The sequence below is a fragment of the Felis catus genome, chromosome B2, assembly GCF_018350175.1.
Source record: "Felis catus isolate Fca126 chromosome B2, F.catus_Fca126_mat1.0, whole genome shotgun sequence".
NCBI lineage: Eukaryota > Metazoa > Chordata > Mammalia > Carnivora > Felidae > Felis > Felis catus.
This window is the reverse complement of record NC_058372.1, coordinates 142,558,006-142,572,511: the sequence shown is the minus strand read 5'-3', so window position 1 is coordinate 142,572,511 and position 14,506 is coordinate 142,558,006. Positions and strand designations below refer to the sequence as shown.

Genomic DNA, 14,506 nt, shown 5'->3' with positions numbered 1-14,506 from the left:
AGGTCATGGATGATCTAACTATTAGGCTTACAAATACACAAGACTCGCCATGACCCTACAGTTCATGTTCTCTGATTTTTTTTTTTTTCCTTTCCTTCCTCGCATTTTAGAAGAGGAGCCCGCAGCCCTGCCTGGATCTGCTCCTCCCGACAGGGCATTACTTCCCGGTATCGGAACGTGGCCAAGGAGCACCACGCTGCCGGTGTCCCTGCCTCGCGCCCCACCTGCGTCGCCTAAAGGAGCCCAGCCGCTCTGGGACCCAGACTCCACGCACGTGTCTGATATGGACGTGCGCGTTCTCTCGGCCCAAACCGCACCAGCAGAAGTGCCAAAAATTCCGTGGATGTCATAAATCATTAAATCGAGCATGAGAGGAATAAGAAGTTTGTGATGGCGGAGTAAAAGAAATGAAGAGGTCCCAAGATTGGAAAATCTCATTATGGGCCAAAAAAAAAAAAAAAAAAAGCTGCTGGTGGGGAGCTTTCAGCAACACTTCAATAAATTCGATGCAATCAGGGGCGCCTGGGTGGCGCAGTTGGTTAAGCGTCCGACTTCAGCCAGGTCACGATCTCGCGGTCCGTGAGTTCGAGCCCCGCGTCAGGCTCTGGGCTGATGGCTCGGAGCCTGGAGCCTGTTTCCAATTCTGTGTCTCCCTCTCTCTCTGCCCCTCCTCCGTTCATGCTCTGTCTCTCTCTGTCCCAAAAATAAATAAAAAACGTTGAAAAAAAAAATTAAAAAAAAATTCGGTGCAATCAGGTGTGTGAATTGTTGCCAGCTTCAAGAACGCTGGGTGTTTAGGATGTGCATCAAGAAGTTAGCATCTCGCAGAGTCTCCACTTCATTTCCATTGGATTACGCAGATGTCTGAGGCGTCAGGCACTGGGCATGATGTTGGAGACAGGAGTGATTCGTAAAACAAACGCTCGGTTTAGAATTTCATTTAAGATGCCATCAAAAATAATATTTCGTTTCCTTACAACATTTCAGAAGAATGTAAGCAATAAAACCTGTCGTGAGAAAATGCTCTGTGAGCTGCTAAGAAGGCTTTTCATAAGAATCTGGAAATATCTCTGTTTAAATCTTTTCCAGGCACTTTATCATTTAAAAAAAAAAAAAAGTCACATTCCAAAGCAGCCAGGTCTGAAAGTCAAGAGATCTAGAAGTTCTTTCAGCGAGTCCTTGGTGCTCCAGGCCTGGAGGGGCCAGGACGGTCTGGTCTGGTATAGCACTCACCTCAGTTCCTGATAAGATTGCAAGAGCTTTGCTCCAGCTCTGTCGTGTTTGCCTGGAAGAGATACCAGGAAAGGTCACTCATTAGTAAGAAGACAACCTTGGGGAGGCAAACACAGAAAGTAATCGATTAGAATTCTTATTTTTCTAATACCACTTCTTGCAATTAAAAAGTAAAAAACTGTCTTGGGGGTGACAGAAAGGCCCTAGGGGGCGCCTGGGTGGCACAGTCAGTTAAGCGTCCGACTTCAGCTCAGGTCATGATCTCACCGTCATGGGTTTGAGCCCCGCGTCAGACTCTGTACTGACAGCTCAGAGCCTGGAGCCTGCTTCGGGTTCTATGTCTCCCTCTCTCTGTCTGCCCCTCTCCTGCTTGTACTCACTCTCTCTCTCTCCCTCTCTCTCTCTCTCTCTCTCTCTCTCTCTCTCCCTCAAAAATAAATAAATAAACTTAAAAACAACAAAAAAAGAAAGGCTCTAAAGTTCTATTGTGGTGATGGTCACATCAATAAATTGACTAAAAAAAATTATGGACTTAAATGAAGTGTACGTTCTATAAACGACATTCTGCTAAAGCTGTTGTTAAAAACATGCACATACACCCACGCTAAGAAACCGCAATTGCTAGGAAAGGCTGCTTTTATTAAAAGTTGACGTTGGGTTAGATTTTCTAAATCTGGAAAATTTGAAAAGTAGTCCTAAGCTTCCAAGCTTCCATTTGTCCGTTGGAAACATTTCATAATTGAATGACTATATTCCTCTAAACATTCCTTGTTATGGAGATTAAATTAATCTGGTAAAAAATGTAATCTGCTTATTTCTAGTTATGGAGGCTAATAATTTCCTAAATAAGACTGCATCTGATATAGTACTCCTTTTGTTTCAAATAAAGGGGATTTTATGATGTATTACGTCCCCAAAAATAGAACTCTACATGTTCATAGTTCTGTGAACACAATGTTTCCTGGCCCAATGCATAGGAAGAGGTTAGTCTGCCCAGCTGGGAAGCCTTCTAGCAGATTCTCTTGCTCAGGGACGTTCCCCATTGGGCTTCACGCTGCTCAACACACAGCTGAGAACCACCGGACCTGGCATCCTAGGAGGTCTGTCTAGCTCCTGTGTTGTGTGTTTGAAAGTTTTAATCCATTCCAAAGAAAGGCTTACGTACCCACATCATCTCTGTAAGACATGGAGAAGGCAGGGAGGAGCTTGGGAGGGGGAAGGCAAGCATCTCTGATGTCGAGCCCCAAACCTTAAAGCCCGGAGGCAGCTGGCGCCCAGCTGACCCTAAGCCTTGCAGCCCCCAGGGCAGGGGCCCTTAATGGGAGCTGGCCTCAGGGAGTGCATGAGCCCTGACATCATAGGTCAGACTTTGGGTCTCCTGTTTGTGTACATTTGGGGAGAGGTTCATGACGGTGTTCACCAGATTCTAAAAGGAGTCTGTGAGCCCTCCCCATCCCCCATTAAGAAACGCTTCTGGGGGTATCCGGGTGGCTCAGTCGGTTGAGCTTACAACTTCGGCTCAGGTCATGATCTCGCAGTTTGTGAGTTCGAGCCCCACGTTGGGCTGTCTGCTGTCAGCGCAGAGCCCGCTTTGGATTGTCTGTCCCCTCGCTCTGCCCCTCCCCCTCTTGCGCTCTCCCAAAAATAAATATTAAAAAAAATAATAATAAAGAAACGCTTCTGCAAGGCAGAACAGAAAGGCGGCCCCCAAAGGCTGAGAGCTGCGCTGGTAATGGATGAAATCCCACATCTGCAGGAGCCACTGGAAAGAAAAGACCCAGAAGGAAAAGAGAATCGCCCCAACTGCAACACGGTCGGTTGTCATGAAAGCAGAGAGAAACAAGGCAAAGAAAGAGAAAAGGTAGTGACACTGTTTACCCGCGGTGTCCTGGTAAAGACGCAGAACCCCAGAGAGAGTGAGTTCTGAGCCCTCTTGTGGGTTGGCTGGTTCGCTCACTCTGGCTGCTGGCTCCTTTCCCGGCTGCCCGCCCTCAGCAGACCCTCAACATCTTGTCCCCAGATTGTTGTGACAGCGTCCCCATGGCACCAGAGTTACAGTCTCCCCGCCCCCCAAACGGTGCTGTCCTTCCACCGCCTAACGCGCTGCAGTGACTCCGTATTGCCGTCGCCCAACGTCCGAGCCCCACGCAGCATCCCTGGGCCTCCACACCTGCTCTGGGCCCACCTCTCCTGCCAGCCCCAGCAGCATCTCTTCTTATTCCTTCTTTCAGCCCTGCTTCCCCAGACGTTGTCTACTTACTCCCACCTCATCTCCCAGTGCCCTGAGCTCCACCCTTAGCTTCAGTTTAGTCCCCCTACACCGCATTTCCAAATACCCCTCCCCAGGTCCCAGGGAAGGCCTGGCCACAAACGGCTCTCTGCTGCCCCCTGCTGGCCTCATCGGGCCTGGCCGGCCACGCCATGGGCTCAGCAAACCCTTTCTGTAAGGACCAAATAAGTATTCCAGGTTCTGCGCAGGCTCTGTCCTCTGCCCCTGTGACAGCAGCCAGACACACTACGAAAGAGTGGGCTGTGATAAAATATGATGGACACTGAAATTTGAATTTCATGTTGTTGTTTTTTTTAATGTGATACAAACATTCTTCTGGCCATTCAAAAATGTAAAACTCATTCTTCACTCACAGGACATACAGACACAGACAGAGGGACAGGCTTGGCCCTTGAGACCTGCTGCACCCCATGTCCTAGGTACCCCAAGTGTGGGCAGTGCGGCCCGCTGCATCACAGCCGGAAGCTTGTCGGCAATGCAGAGCCCTAGGCCCATCCCCGAAGTCCGTTCACTGGAGTTTGGGAAGCGCTGCCCTGGGGCTGTGTCCCGTTCACTGTGTATGTCCATTTTATTTTCCTCTCCCATCCCTCAGTTGTTTCTTACCAGGGGCTTCCTTAAGAAGCACTATCTACTGTTTGTTAATATTTACTTATTTATTTATTTTTACATTTATTTATTTTTGAGAGAGTGAGAACAAGTGTGAGCGGAGAAGGGGCAGAGAGAGAAGGAGACACAGAATCTGAAGCAAGCAGCAGCAAAGAGCCTGAGGCAGGGCTTGAACCCTTGAATGTGAGATCATGACCTGAGCCAAAGTCAGACACTTAGCAGACTGAGCCACCCAGGCACCCCTATTTCTTTATGTTTAAGAGAGAGAGAATTGATTTCTTTTGAGAGAGAAACCTCGAGTCTGCGAGTCGGGGGAGGGGGAGGGAGAGAGGGAGAGAGAGAGAGAGAGAGAGAGAGAGAGAGAGAGAGAGAGAGAATCCCAAGAAGGCTCCTTACTGTCAGTACAGAGCCCGATGCGGGGCTCCATCCCAGGAACTGTGAGATCATGATCTGAGCCGAAATTAAGAGTCAGCCGCGTGACTGACAGAGCCACCCAGGAGCCCCTGTTAACATTTTTTAAAAACGACCCACGGCCAGGAAACGCTGAAGAAAGAATGACCTTGCGGGGTGGGAGGCCGCGTCCCACCGCCAGACGCTCCGGCCGCCTGGTTAGGCCTCGGGCTCTGCTGAGGCGCAGCGGCGGGCCGGGCGGGAGCCTAGGCTTCCGGGGCACCTTCCCGCGGAAGGCCCGGCTGACGATCATTAGCAGCTGACTGCGCGCCCTGTGCCCCGAGGACCGCTCTTCGTGCATGCGCGGCTTGTCCCCAGGCGGCATTCCAATTTAATCAATGAAAACCGAGGCTCAGGGACATTCGGTAACAGGCCCAAAGACACAGTCTACAAGTGACAAAGCTGCTTTGTGCAGCATGACTTGTCTCCGAAGCGGGACACACACAAGTTAAGGCAGAGCAGACCAGTGACTGCTACCTGTGTTGGGGGCGGGGGGGGGGGGGGGGGGGGGGGTACCATGCTCCCTGCTTTTCTCAGGTGTGAAAATGTTCCTAATAAAAAGCAAGGGGAAAAACAACCACTAATAAACCAATGGCCAACTCCCTGAAAACTCGGGGATTTCTTCATTTTATTTACTTTTAAGTGTTTGTTTATTTTGAGAGGGAGAAAGAGCAAGAGAGAGTGCAAGTGGGGAAGGGGCAGAGAGGGAGAGAATCCCAAGAAGGCTCCGCACTGTCAGTGTAGAGCCTGATGGAAGGCTCGATCCCACGAACCAGGAGATCCCTGACCTGAGCTGAAATCAAGAGTCAGACGCTTAACCCACTGAGCCCCCCAGGGGCGGGTGAGATTTCTTATTTTAGAAATGCTTTCTATTTGTCCTGTGTATCTTACCCTGCTTAAGTCAAGAAACAAAGCTGGTGCATGTGGGTTGGGACATCCGGCCTTGGGTGTGAGGGCCCTGAGGGGAGGCACGGGCCTGGCAGTGTGCATGCCAACAGCACCCTCCATGCGCCCCCTCGGCTCCCCCTTGGGTCCTAGCCCTGCCCCCTCCCCCTCCAACACACCCTCCAGAGGGGGAGGTGCTGTCCTTTGCGTGCAGCGCCCCGTGTGGATCCGACAGCCAATGAACTTCCTCCACCGCATCCAAGGCTGCTCTGGGCTGAGTTGTATCCCCTGAAAAGACATGCTGAATCTAACCCCTAGCACCTGCCACTGTGACCTTATTTGGAGATAGAGTCCTTGCTGATCAAGCTAAGGTGAGGTCATTAAATGGGCCTAATCCAACATGACTGGTGTCCTTATAAACAAGGGGAAAATGGGGGGCTCCTGGGGGGCTCAGTCTGACTCTTGATTTCGCCTCAGGTCATGATCTCACGGTTGGTGAATTCAAGCCCCGCATCAGGCTCTGCGTTGACGGCATGGAGCCTGCTTGGGGTTCTCTCTCTCCCTTGCTCTCTGCCCCCCCCCCCACCATGCTGTCCCTCACTCTCTCTCTCTCTCTCTCAAAATAAATAAACAAACTTTATTTTTAAAAAAAGAAAAATTTAGTCACAGAGAGAGACATGCACACAGAGAAGACGACAATGTGACACCTTGACTTTGGACGCCCAGCCCCCAGAACAGTGAGCCAGCAACACATTCTAGCTTTGTTCTAGCTCAGAGGTCCTTTGTGATTCAGTCCCTCCTGCCTCCCAGGATCACCTTCTGCCGTATGGATCACCTGTCCCCTTCGTGGGTCCTGGTGAAGGTGGATTTCCCAGATGCCGGCGCCTCACGAGACTGTGCTTCTCCCGTGTTCCTGGCTCACGTGGCTCTCTGCCCCTGCCAGGGGATTATTCCCCGGGATCCGGTGCCTGTCCTCACCAGGCTGGCCTCTTCATGCTTGCCCTGCACACTTCATTAACATTGCCGCCTGCGCTGTGATGGTGCGCCTCTGTGTCGGTCTCCCCGACTGGACGGTGAACTCTTTGGGGACACGGGTCCCATCTTACGCATCTTGGTGTCACCGGCATCAGCAAAGGGTTTGTCATGCGGGGGTGGGGAGGGGTGGCTATAAATCCAACAGCAACCAGCACTGTTTTACCGAGAAGCGTTACCTCCTCGTTTGAGCCATACGACCAAATACACGTGAAAAGACGGTCATCGTGTTTTCACAACTCAGCTTACGTGTAACTCATCCGCTCATTCACACTCGTCGTGTAGAATCCACAGGGGCACTTTTACGGGGACAAGGATAAGGAGGACGCAGCTCTGCTCACAAGTAAGAGCATATGGTGCTGGAAGGGTCCATTCAAGCTACAGAGCACGGCCGTGGTTTCTGGAGCAAAATCCAGGTCTGCAGCTGACACAAGCGTGCCCACGACAAATCACCTTCCATCTCTGTGCTACTTCTCGATGCAAAGGGTGCCTGGGTGGCTCAGTTGGTTGAGCGTCTGACTCTTCACCTCGCAGGTCGTGATCTCACGATTCATGAATTCGAGCCCCACGTGGGGCTCTGTGCTGCACTGACAGCTGCTTCGGATTCTCTCTCTCTTCCTTTCTCTGTGCCCTCTTCCACTTGTGTGTGCGCACCCCCCCCACACACACACACTCTCTCTCAATATAAACTTTAAAAAAGAAAAAATAAATACAGGTACGGCACCCTATTTCAGGTGCTCACAGAAACTCCCATAGAACGGATGTCCCTCCTGGCTGGGCTCCATCATCATGCCGGTCAAGCACACTAACCGCCAGCCTACCAGCACCCTGGACCCCAGGCCCTGCGGCAGGTGCCATGCCCCGCTACCCCAACACTCTTCCCGCTTGGGTGACATGTTCACAGCAAAGAGGGCGCGGAGCAGACTCTCTGTAATGTCCCAGTGCAATTCAGCCAGCCCGGCAACTCACGCTGTCGTGGTGGCCAAGTGGCCTCCCGTCCTCAACTGCGGGATCTGTGTGGGTTATTCTTCTTGCAAGGCATCACCCCTAACTTCTCCTGCTACACTGTAAGGCCCCACAGCAGCCCTTTGTTAGAACAGTTAAACACACCCAGACAGCCATGTGGGATCCAGCTGTAGAGCTAACAGATCGTCAAGCGGAAGGATGGCCTGGCCCACAACCACCTCTCTGTTGGTGCCCACAGAGGGGAGCAGAGCCCTATGTAGGAACCCACAGCCTGAATTCCAGGTATGACGCAAAGCATAAGGCAGGCGGGGCTATCCCATGTGGAGCCCTCCTGGGAACAATGCAAATGTGCCCCTTCCTCAAGACACTTTTGTCCACCCTTAGGAATCGGTCGTAATATACGGATTTTGTTAGAACAACACATCGTGCTGATTCTTCCAGAAAAGTCATCACAATAAGCACACAATTTTTGGATGTCGTGAACTGTACCCCTTTAGTGGTGGCTCCCTAGTACGGCATTCAACCTGTACAACTGTATGTGACAGGCCTGATGGTCGGTCCACACTGGAGCTCGAGTATCCTCTAAATTTTAGAAAAGGTGAATAAGACCAAAGGTTGGAGGGGGTATTGGACAATCACAGCGTGTTTTAGGACTTTTTTCTTTAGTAGGAAAGAAAATGCCTAGAATAATAAAGTTTTAAACCAGTTTTTGGCTCACATATGCAAAATGGAAAATGTCTCAAAAAACTTGACCTATAAACCCCTCAGCATATAAAGAATCACGATAGCCTGTCATAAATGATTTTGGAGGTGGATTCCAGAAAAATTTTTAAATATATTTTAGTCCTTAGAGAAGCTTTGAGTTTAAATAGCACTGGGGCCAAGCCACTAGCCCAATACGAAAGAAGATGAAGTGTACAACTGTGAATCAGCAACTAATGCCTCCAGGGGAACAAAAATTAATAACAGTAGATTTACGACCCTGTTGGCAGAACATATCTCTCATCCAGTATCCTTCTGCCACTAGACATTACTCTTCTGCTTAGTTGCAAGAGAGGAAAATAATTTTTGCTCCTTACTTAAGCTCCCTATGTTCTATCGGCAGAAATCCTGGATGGCTTTCATGTTAACAATAATCACCAAGCGCTGGGCAGTAACTCTTCCCCAAAGATATACTTCAGGTTGGTAGTAACTGGCCTAGGTTTGAGGACGTGGGGACTAGAGCATGGACTGCCTTCCTGGGTCTCTTGATTTTCTCTAAAAGTGGAATGTACGTTTCAGGAGTTCTCTATTCTAAAGAATTTGGATACTAATCCTTTATCAGATATGTGATTTTGCAAATACTTTCTCCCATTCCGTGGGTTGCCTTCTTACTCTCTTTACAGTGTCCTTTGATGCACAAGTTTTTCATCAGGATGTAGTCCCATTAGTCCTTTTTTTTTTCTGTTGCCTGGGCCATCTAAAAAAAATCATTGTCAAAGCCAATGGCATCTTTCCGTCTATATTTTTTCTTCTTCTTTTTTTAAATGTTTATTTATTTTGGAGAGAGAGAGAGAGACAGAGCATGAAGGGGGAGGGGCAGAGAGAGAGGGAGATAGAATCTGAAGCAAGCTCCAGGCTCTGAGCTATCAGCACAGAGCCAGACACGGGGCTTGAACTCATGAACCGTGAGATTGTGACCTGAGCTGAAGTCGGATGCTTAGCCAACTGAGCCACGCAGAGCCCCTATATTTTTCTTTTACGACCTTTATAGTTTTAGGTCTGTTGTCCATTTGTACTGTGTTAGGTAGGGATCTGACTTTGTTCTTTTACATGTGAGTGTCCAGTTTTCCCAGCACCATTTATTAAAGCCTGGCCCTTCCGCCTTGAACGATATCGGCATTGTTGAAAGTCATTTGATCACGTATGCAAGAGTTTTTCTCTGGGTTTTCTAGGCTATTCTATTCCACTGTTCTCTGCTTGTCCTTATGCCAGTGTCACATTGTTTGGATCACTGCAGCTTTGTAGTAAGTTTTGAAATTGGGAAGCATGAGTCTTCTAACTTTCTTCTTCCTTTTCAGGAAACAAACAGGGGCACTTGGGTGGCTTAGTCGGTTAAGCGGGCTCTTGATCTCAGCTCAGGTCATGATCTCACGGTTCTTGGGATCAAGCCCCGAGTTGGGCTCTATGCTGATAGCATAGAGCCTACTTGGGATTCTCTCTCTCTCTCTCTCTCTCTCTCTCTCTCTCTCTCTCTCCCTGTCCCTCCCTCTCTCCCTCCCTCCCTCCCCTCTCTCTCTCTGCCCCTCCCCTGCTTATGTGCACTCTCTTTCAAAATAAATAATTATTTTTTTAAAAAGAAACAAACAAAATGATCCAATTTTTAAAATGGGCACAGGACTTCAATAGTCAAGAAAATATACAAATGGCCAATGAGTACATGAAAATGAAAAGATGTTCAACATCACTCATCATTAGGGAAATGCAAATCAAAACACAACAATGCAGCCACTATGGAAAATAGTGCAGAAGTGTCTCAGAAAAATTAAAAACGTAACTACGATATGACCTAGCAATCCCACACTGGGTATATATCCAAAGGATATGAAATCACTACTGAACAGACATTTACACTCCCATGTTCACTGCAACATTGTTCACAACAGCCAAGACATAGAAACAACTTAAGTGTCCTTCAACTGATGAACAGTTAAAGAGAATGTGGGATATATTAAAACAGAATATTTTCAACCATAAGAAGGAAGAAATCCTGGAGCACGTGGGTGGCTCTGTCAGTTAAGCAACCAACTCTTGATATTGGCTCAGGTCGTGGTCTCATGGTTCATGAGTTCAAGCCCCACATCTGGCTCGATGCTGATGGCACAGAGCCTGCTTGGGACTTTCCCTCTCCCCCCCTCTCTCCCTCTTCCCTGCTCACACACTCCCCCTCTCTCAAAATAAATAAATTTTTTTTTCTAAAAAAAGGAAGAAATCCTGCCATTTGTAACAACATGGATAGACCTTGAAGGCATTATGCTAAGTGAATAAGTCTGACAGAAAAAGATCAATACTATATGATGTCACTTATATGTGGAATCTAAAAACATGAAACTCAGGACAGAGAGTAGAATGGTGGTCATCAGGGGCGGGGGGCAGGGTAAGTGGGGAGATATTGGTTAAAGGGTACAAACTTTCAGTTATAAGGTAAGTTCTGGGAATCTAGTATATAGTCACCATGGCGACTACAGTGAATAGGACTGTGTTGTGACTTCAAAGTTGCTGTGAGAGCAGTGTTAATGTTCTCACCATAACAACAATGGCAAATGGTAATTGTGGGAGATGAAAAGATGTGTTATCAAACCTTATTGTGATACATTTTTTTTTTGCAATATATACATCTATCAACTATCCAAAAAATCCATACACAGAATGGAATAAATGTCAGGCTAGAAGATACCTAATACGTACTGAGGGAATGACTTAAAGAAATAGACAATGGAATACCACCTCATGCCCGTCAGAATGGCTATTACGAAGGAAAGAGAGAAAGAAAGAGAATCACAAGAAGGATATGGAGAAACCAGAACCTTTGTGCACTGCTAGTGGGAACATAAAATGGCGCAGCTGCTGTGAAAAATAGTATGGTGGTCCCTCAAAAACTGAAACATAGAATTACTGTTTGATCCAGTAATACCACGCCTGGGTATAAACACAAAAGAAGGGAAAACAGGAACTTGAACAGGTATTTGCGCACCCATGTTCATAGCAAGCACTGTCCCCGATCGCCAAAATGTAGAAGCAAGCCAAACACCCACTGGGATGAATGGTAGACAAAATGCAGTATATATAACCAACGGAATTTTGTTTGGTCTTAAAAAGGAGTAAAAGTCTGACACATGCTACAACATGGATGGACCCTGAAGACGTCATGGTAAGTAAGAAAGACACAAAAGGACGAATATACTGATTCCATTTACATGAGGCAACTAGCATCGTCAATTCATAGAGCCAGAAGGCAGAACGGTGGTCACGGGGAGCTGGTTGGGAGGGCAGAATGGACGGTTTGTGTTTAACGGGAAAGAGAGTTTGGGTTTTGCAACATGAAAAAGCCCTGGAGTCAGATGGTGGTGTTGGTTGCACAAAACTGTGAACGTGCTTAATGCTGAATTCTGCACTTAAAAATGGTGACAGTGGTAAATTTTATGTCTATTTTACTGCAATAAAACAATGAGCATGGAGTTCTTAAATAGAAAATGATTTCCTTAGTTAAGTATGTATGTGTCTCGTCTTTCCAAAGATGTATTCATATAAGGAGATAGCTCAATGTCCAATTGTCAGGGTGCTCCCTACAAACTACCCTGATCGATAATTTGGTCTAAACATATGAACACATGAATTCTTAATTCAGAAATCCTATTCAGTTCAGTGATATCACCTTGGTTTCTTTTTTTTTTAATATTTATTTATTTATTTTTGAGAGAGAGAGAGAGAAAAAGGGGGAAGGGCAGAGAGAGAGGGAGACACAGAATCCAAAGTGGGCTCCTCACTGTCCACACGGTCAGCTCAAAGCCCGATGCAAGGCTCAAACCCATGAACTGTGAGATAGTGACCTGAGCCGAAATCGGGTGCTCAATCAACTGGGCCACCCAGGCACCCCTCACTTTGGTTTCTCATTCTGTTCATAAACAGGAAAATAATGATGGTCACCAAAACGCGGTAGCATCATCAGCCTATCATGTAGAGCGGAGGGCAGCAAACTTTCTGCAAAGGTTCAGGTTAAAAAAGTATAGGCTTGCCAGCCATAGGATCCCTGTTGCAACCTCAACCATTGTATTGCAAAGCTGGCCACAGACAGAAAGGAGTGAGCATGGCTGTGTTCCAATAAAACTTTACATAAACAGATGGTGGGCTACATTTGGTCTACGTGCTATAGTTTGCTGACCCCCAGTGGAGCGGGGAGTATTGAGCAAAATAAAATACTGCTAGCCTAATAACTAGCCCATTTAATCATGGTTTCCCCTTCATGTTAAAAGCAATGGATCAAAACCCAAAAGGAGATAGGGAGGTAGTCATGACAATTCGGGACCAAATATGTAAACTGCCTAGGGTGGCCTCATCATCAAGGGGCAGGAGACAGGGCACAAAGGACAGTGGCAGAGGCAGAGACACAAAAATAATCCTGGTAGGAAATCTGGCACCCAGAAACCAGCAGGAATACTCTAGTGGCCTGGGGAGATATCTGAGATACAATACAGAAAAAAAAATCTGGGTTGACTTGATGTATTCAAAGCACCTTGGACAATGTAAGCACTTCCATTTTTGAATTGCTCCTCTGAACAAAGCCAAAGGCGTCATGAAATCAAAGATGACTAAACTCAAGAACCTGTCTCTGGAAGACTATTACCTAGAAACACTGGGTCAGAACAAAAGGTTTGAAGGTCAAGGCGTTACTTCATACGGTAATCATCCAATCTGACTTGACAGTCTCTATTCTAACTAATTTAGAAGCACTGGTCTGAAAATCTGTCAGGGACGTGACCAGCAATCCGATCAGCTGGGAAAATCACTTCTAGGACACACACTGCCCATTGTGGGCTTGTGTTCGTTTCGTCTTTCCTCTTAAGGAGAGCAGTGAGAAAGAAATATTCGAGAGTAAGACACCACATCTTCTTTAAAAGAAGACAAAAGCATATACAAAATTATGTATCTGGTAAATCTGATTTCATAAAGACACCCTCTTGTGAACGTAAGCATATGAACTAGGCACTTGGTCTGCAACCTCTAGGAAGCTTTACTGAATCATCCTTGCAGACCCCACCTGCTGAATTGCACGGGTCAAAGGTCTTTCCTGAGCCAAATAACAAAGAGGCCATAAAGGCAGAGTTTTGCAATAGAGTCACCCCTATTTATTCATACCTACTTCTTTTAATCCACAGGCCCAAGTTTTCCAACCGCACACAGCCAGTCCTGACAGCTGTTCTCATAGCCCTGCAATCAGATGGGCCATATCTGAGCTGCCCGTTTAGAAGAATAAAACTCTAAAAAGTCACATGAAGAATTAAATCACAGTTACTACTAGGAGGGGGTGATAAAAATTCTTTTCCTTCATGATAGTGAAACATAATATGGTCCTGGTTAGTTATATAAGTGAGACCATCATCAGAGGCTATATTAAGGTACAGCCTTCCTAAATTATTTTATTTTTGCATTACTAACAACAAAATGAAAGTCACAACAGATTGTTTATAGATAACATTTAAATATTCTTAAACTCTGAAATATATTAGTATTAAGACTATTAGTATTGTGATCTTTCCCCTCTTAAACTGAAACATCAAGCAAGAAAATGTCATACTTATAAAAAAAATTTTTTTTAATTAAAAAAAAAAAACCACGCATTTACAGCGAGGAGCCAGAAGAGGGCGCTATCTCTATAAGCTTAGCAGATGCCAAAAAAAAAAAAAAATAAGATCAGGTTTTCAGTTCATTTTCTAAGTTATTAGTGATCTAGAAAAGGTCCATCATAATTGTTTATTATATTTGCTACTTTGCCAGGGGCTTTCAAACTTAAAATGCATAAAAGATTATTTGGGGACTTGTTAAATACACACTGTTGAGTCTCCCCTGGTCCCATAACATCAGGAGATTTGAATTTGAAACAGATCAGAGCTGATCCTGGCGCAGAGTTCCCAGAAGCCACAGTAAAAACCTTCAATGCAGAGACTGTCAAATGCCCCACGGTGAGGGGCAGGAGGTGACAATACCCAAAAGGCTGGGTAGCTGCCTACAGAAACACTGGAGACCCCATGAAGGTCTGTATGTTTTGAACATTCTGAGGCACCCCAGATGGACCGGAGCTATGGCATACAAGGAACTATTTTCAGACGGTAAAGCTAAATATCAAACTAGGAAATCTTGGACAGGGAAAAAAAGCCAGTTTATAATCAGAAAAAAAATTTAAGTAAAGCAAAGTATTTAAAATATTTTTTGTACCACCTACCCGCAAAAGAAAAAAAAATGGAGTTCATCTTTTCTTGCTTTTAAATCTTTACAATATCTATTATT

The 14,506-nt window shown here is 46.4% G+C and overlaps 1 protein-coding gene and 1 long non-coding RNA gene across 9 annotated transcripts in view; one reads left to right on the top strand and one right to left on the bottom strand.

Annotated features, from left to right (window-relative positions):
- The window catches only part of LOC109500010, a 34,391-nt gene extending 32,890 nt beyond the window's left edge, over nt 1-1,501 (top strand). The window contains exon 3 of the long non-coding RNA XR_002157644.3: nt 111-1,501. This is a non-coding gene — a long non-coding RNA (uncharacterized LOC109500010). The remainder of the gene's footprint in view (nt 1-110) is intronic.
- The window catches only part of SYTL3 (synaptotagmin like 3), a 94,023-nt gene that overhangs the window by 42,340 nt on the left and 37,177 nt on the right, over nt 1-14,506 (bottom strand). For all 8 annotated transcript variants that reach the window (XM_019831441.3, XM_045058310.1, XM_019831440.3 and 5 more), the window contains exon 6: nt 1,234-1,285. In XM_019831441.3, the coding sequence (XP_019687000.3) occupies nt 1,234-1,285 (52 nt within the window). The remainder of the gene's footprint in view (nt 1-1,233; nt 1,286-14,506) is intronic.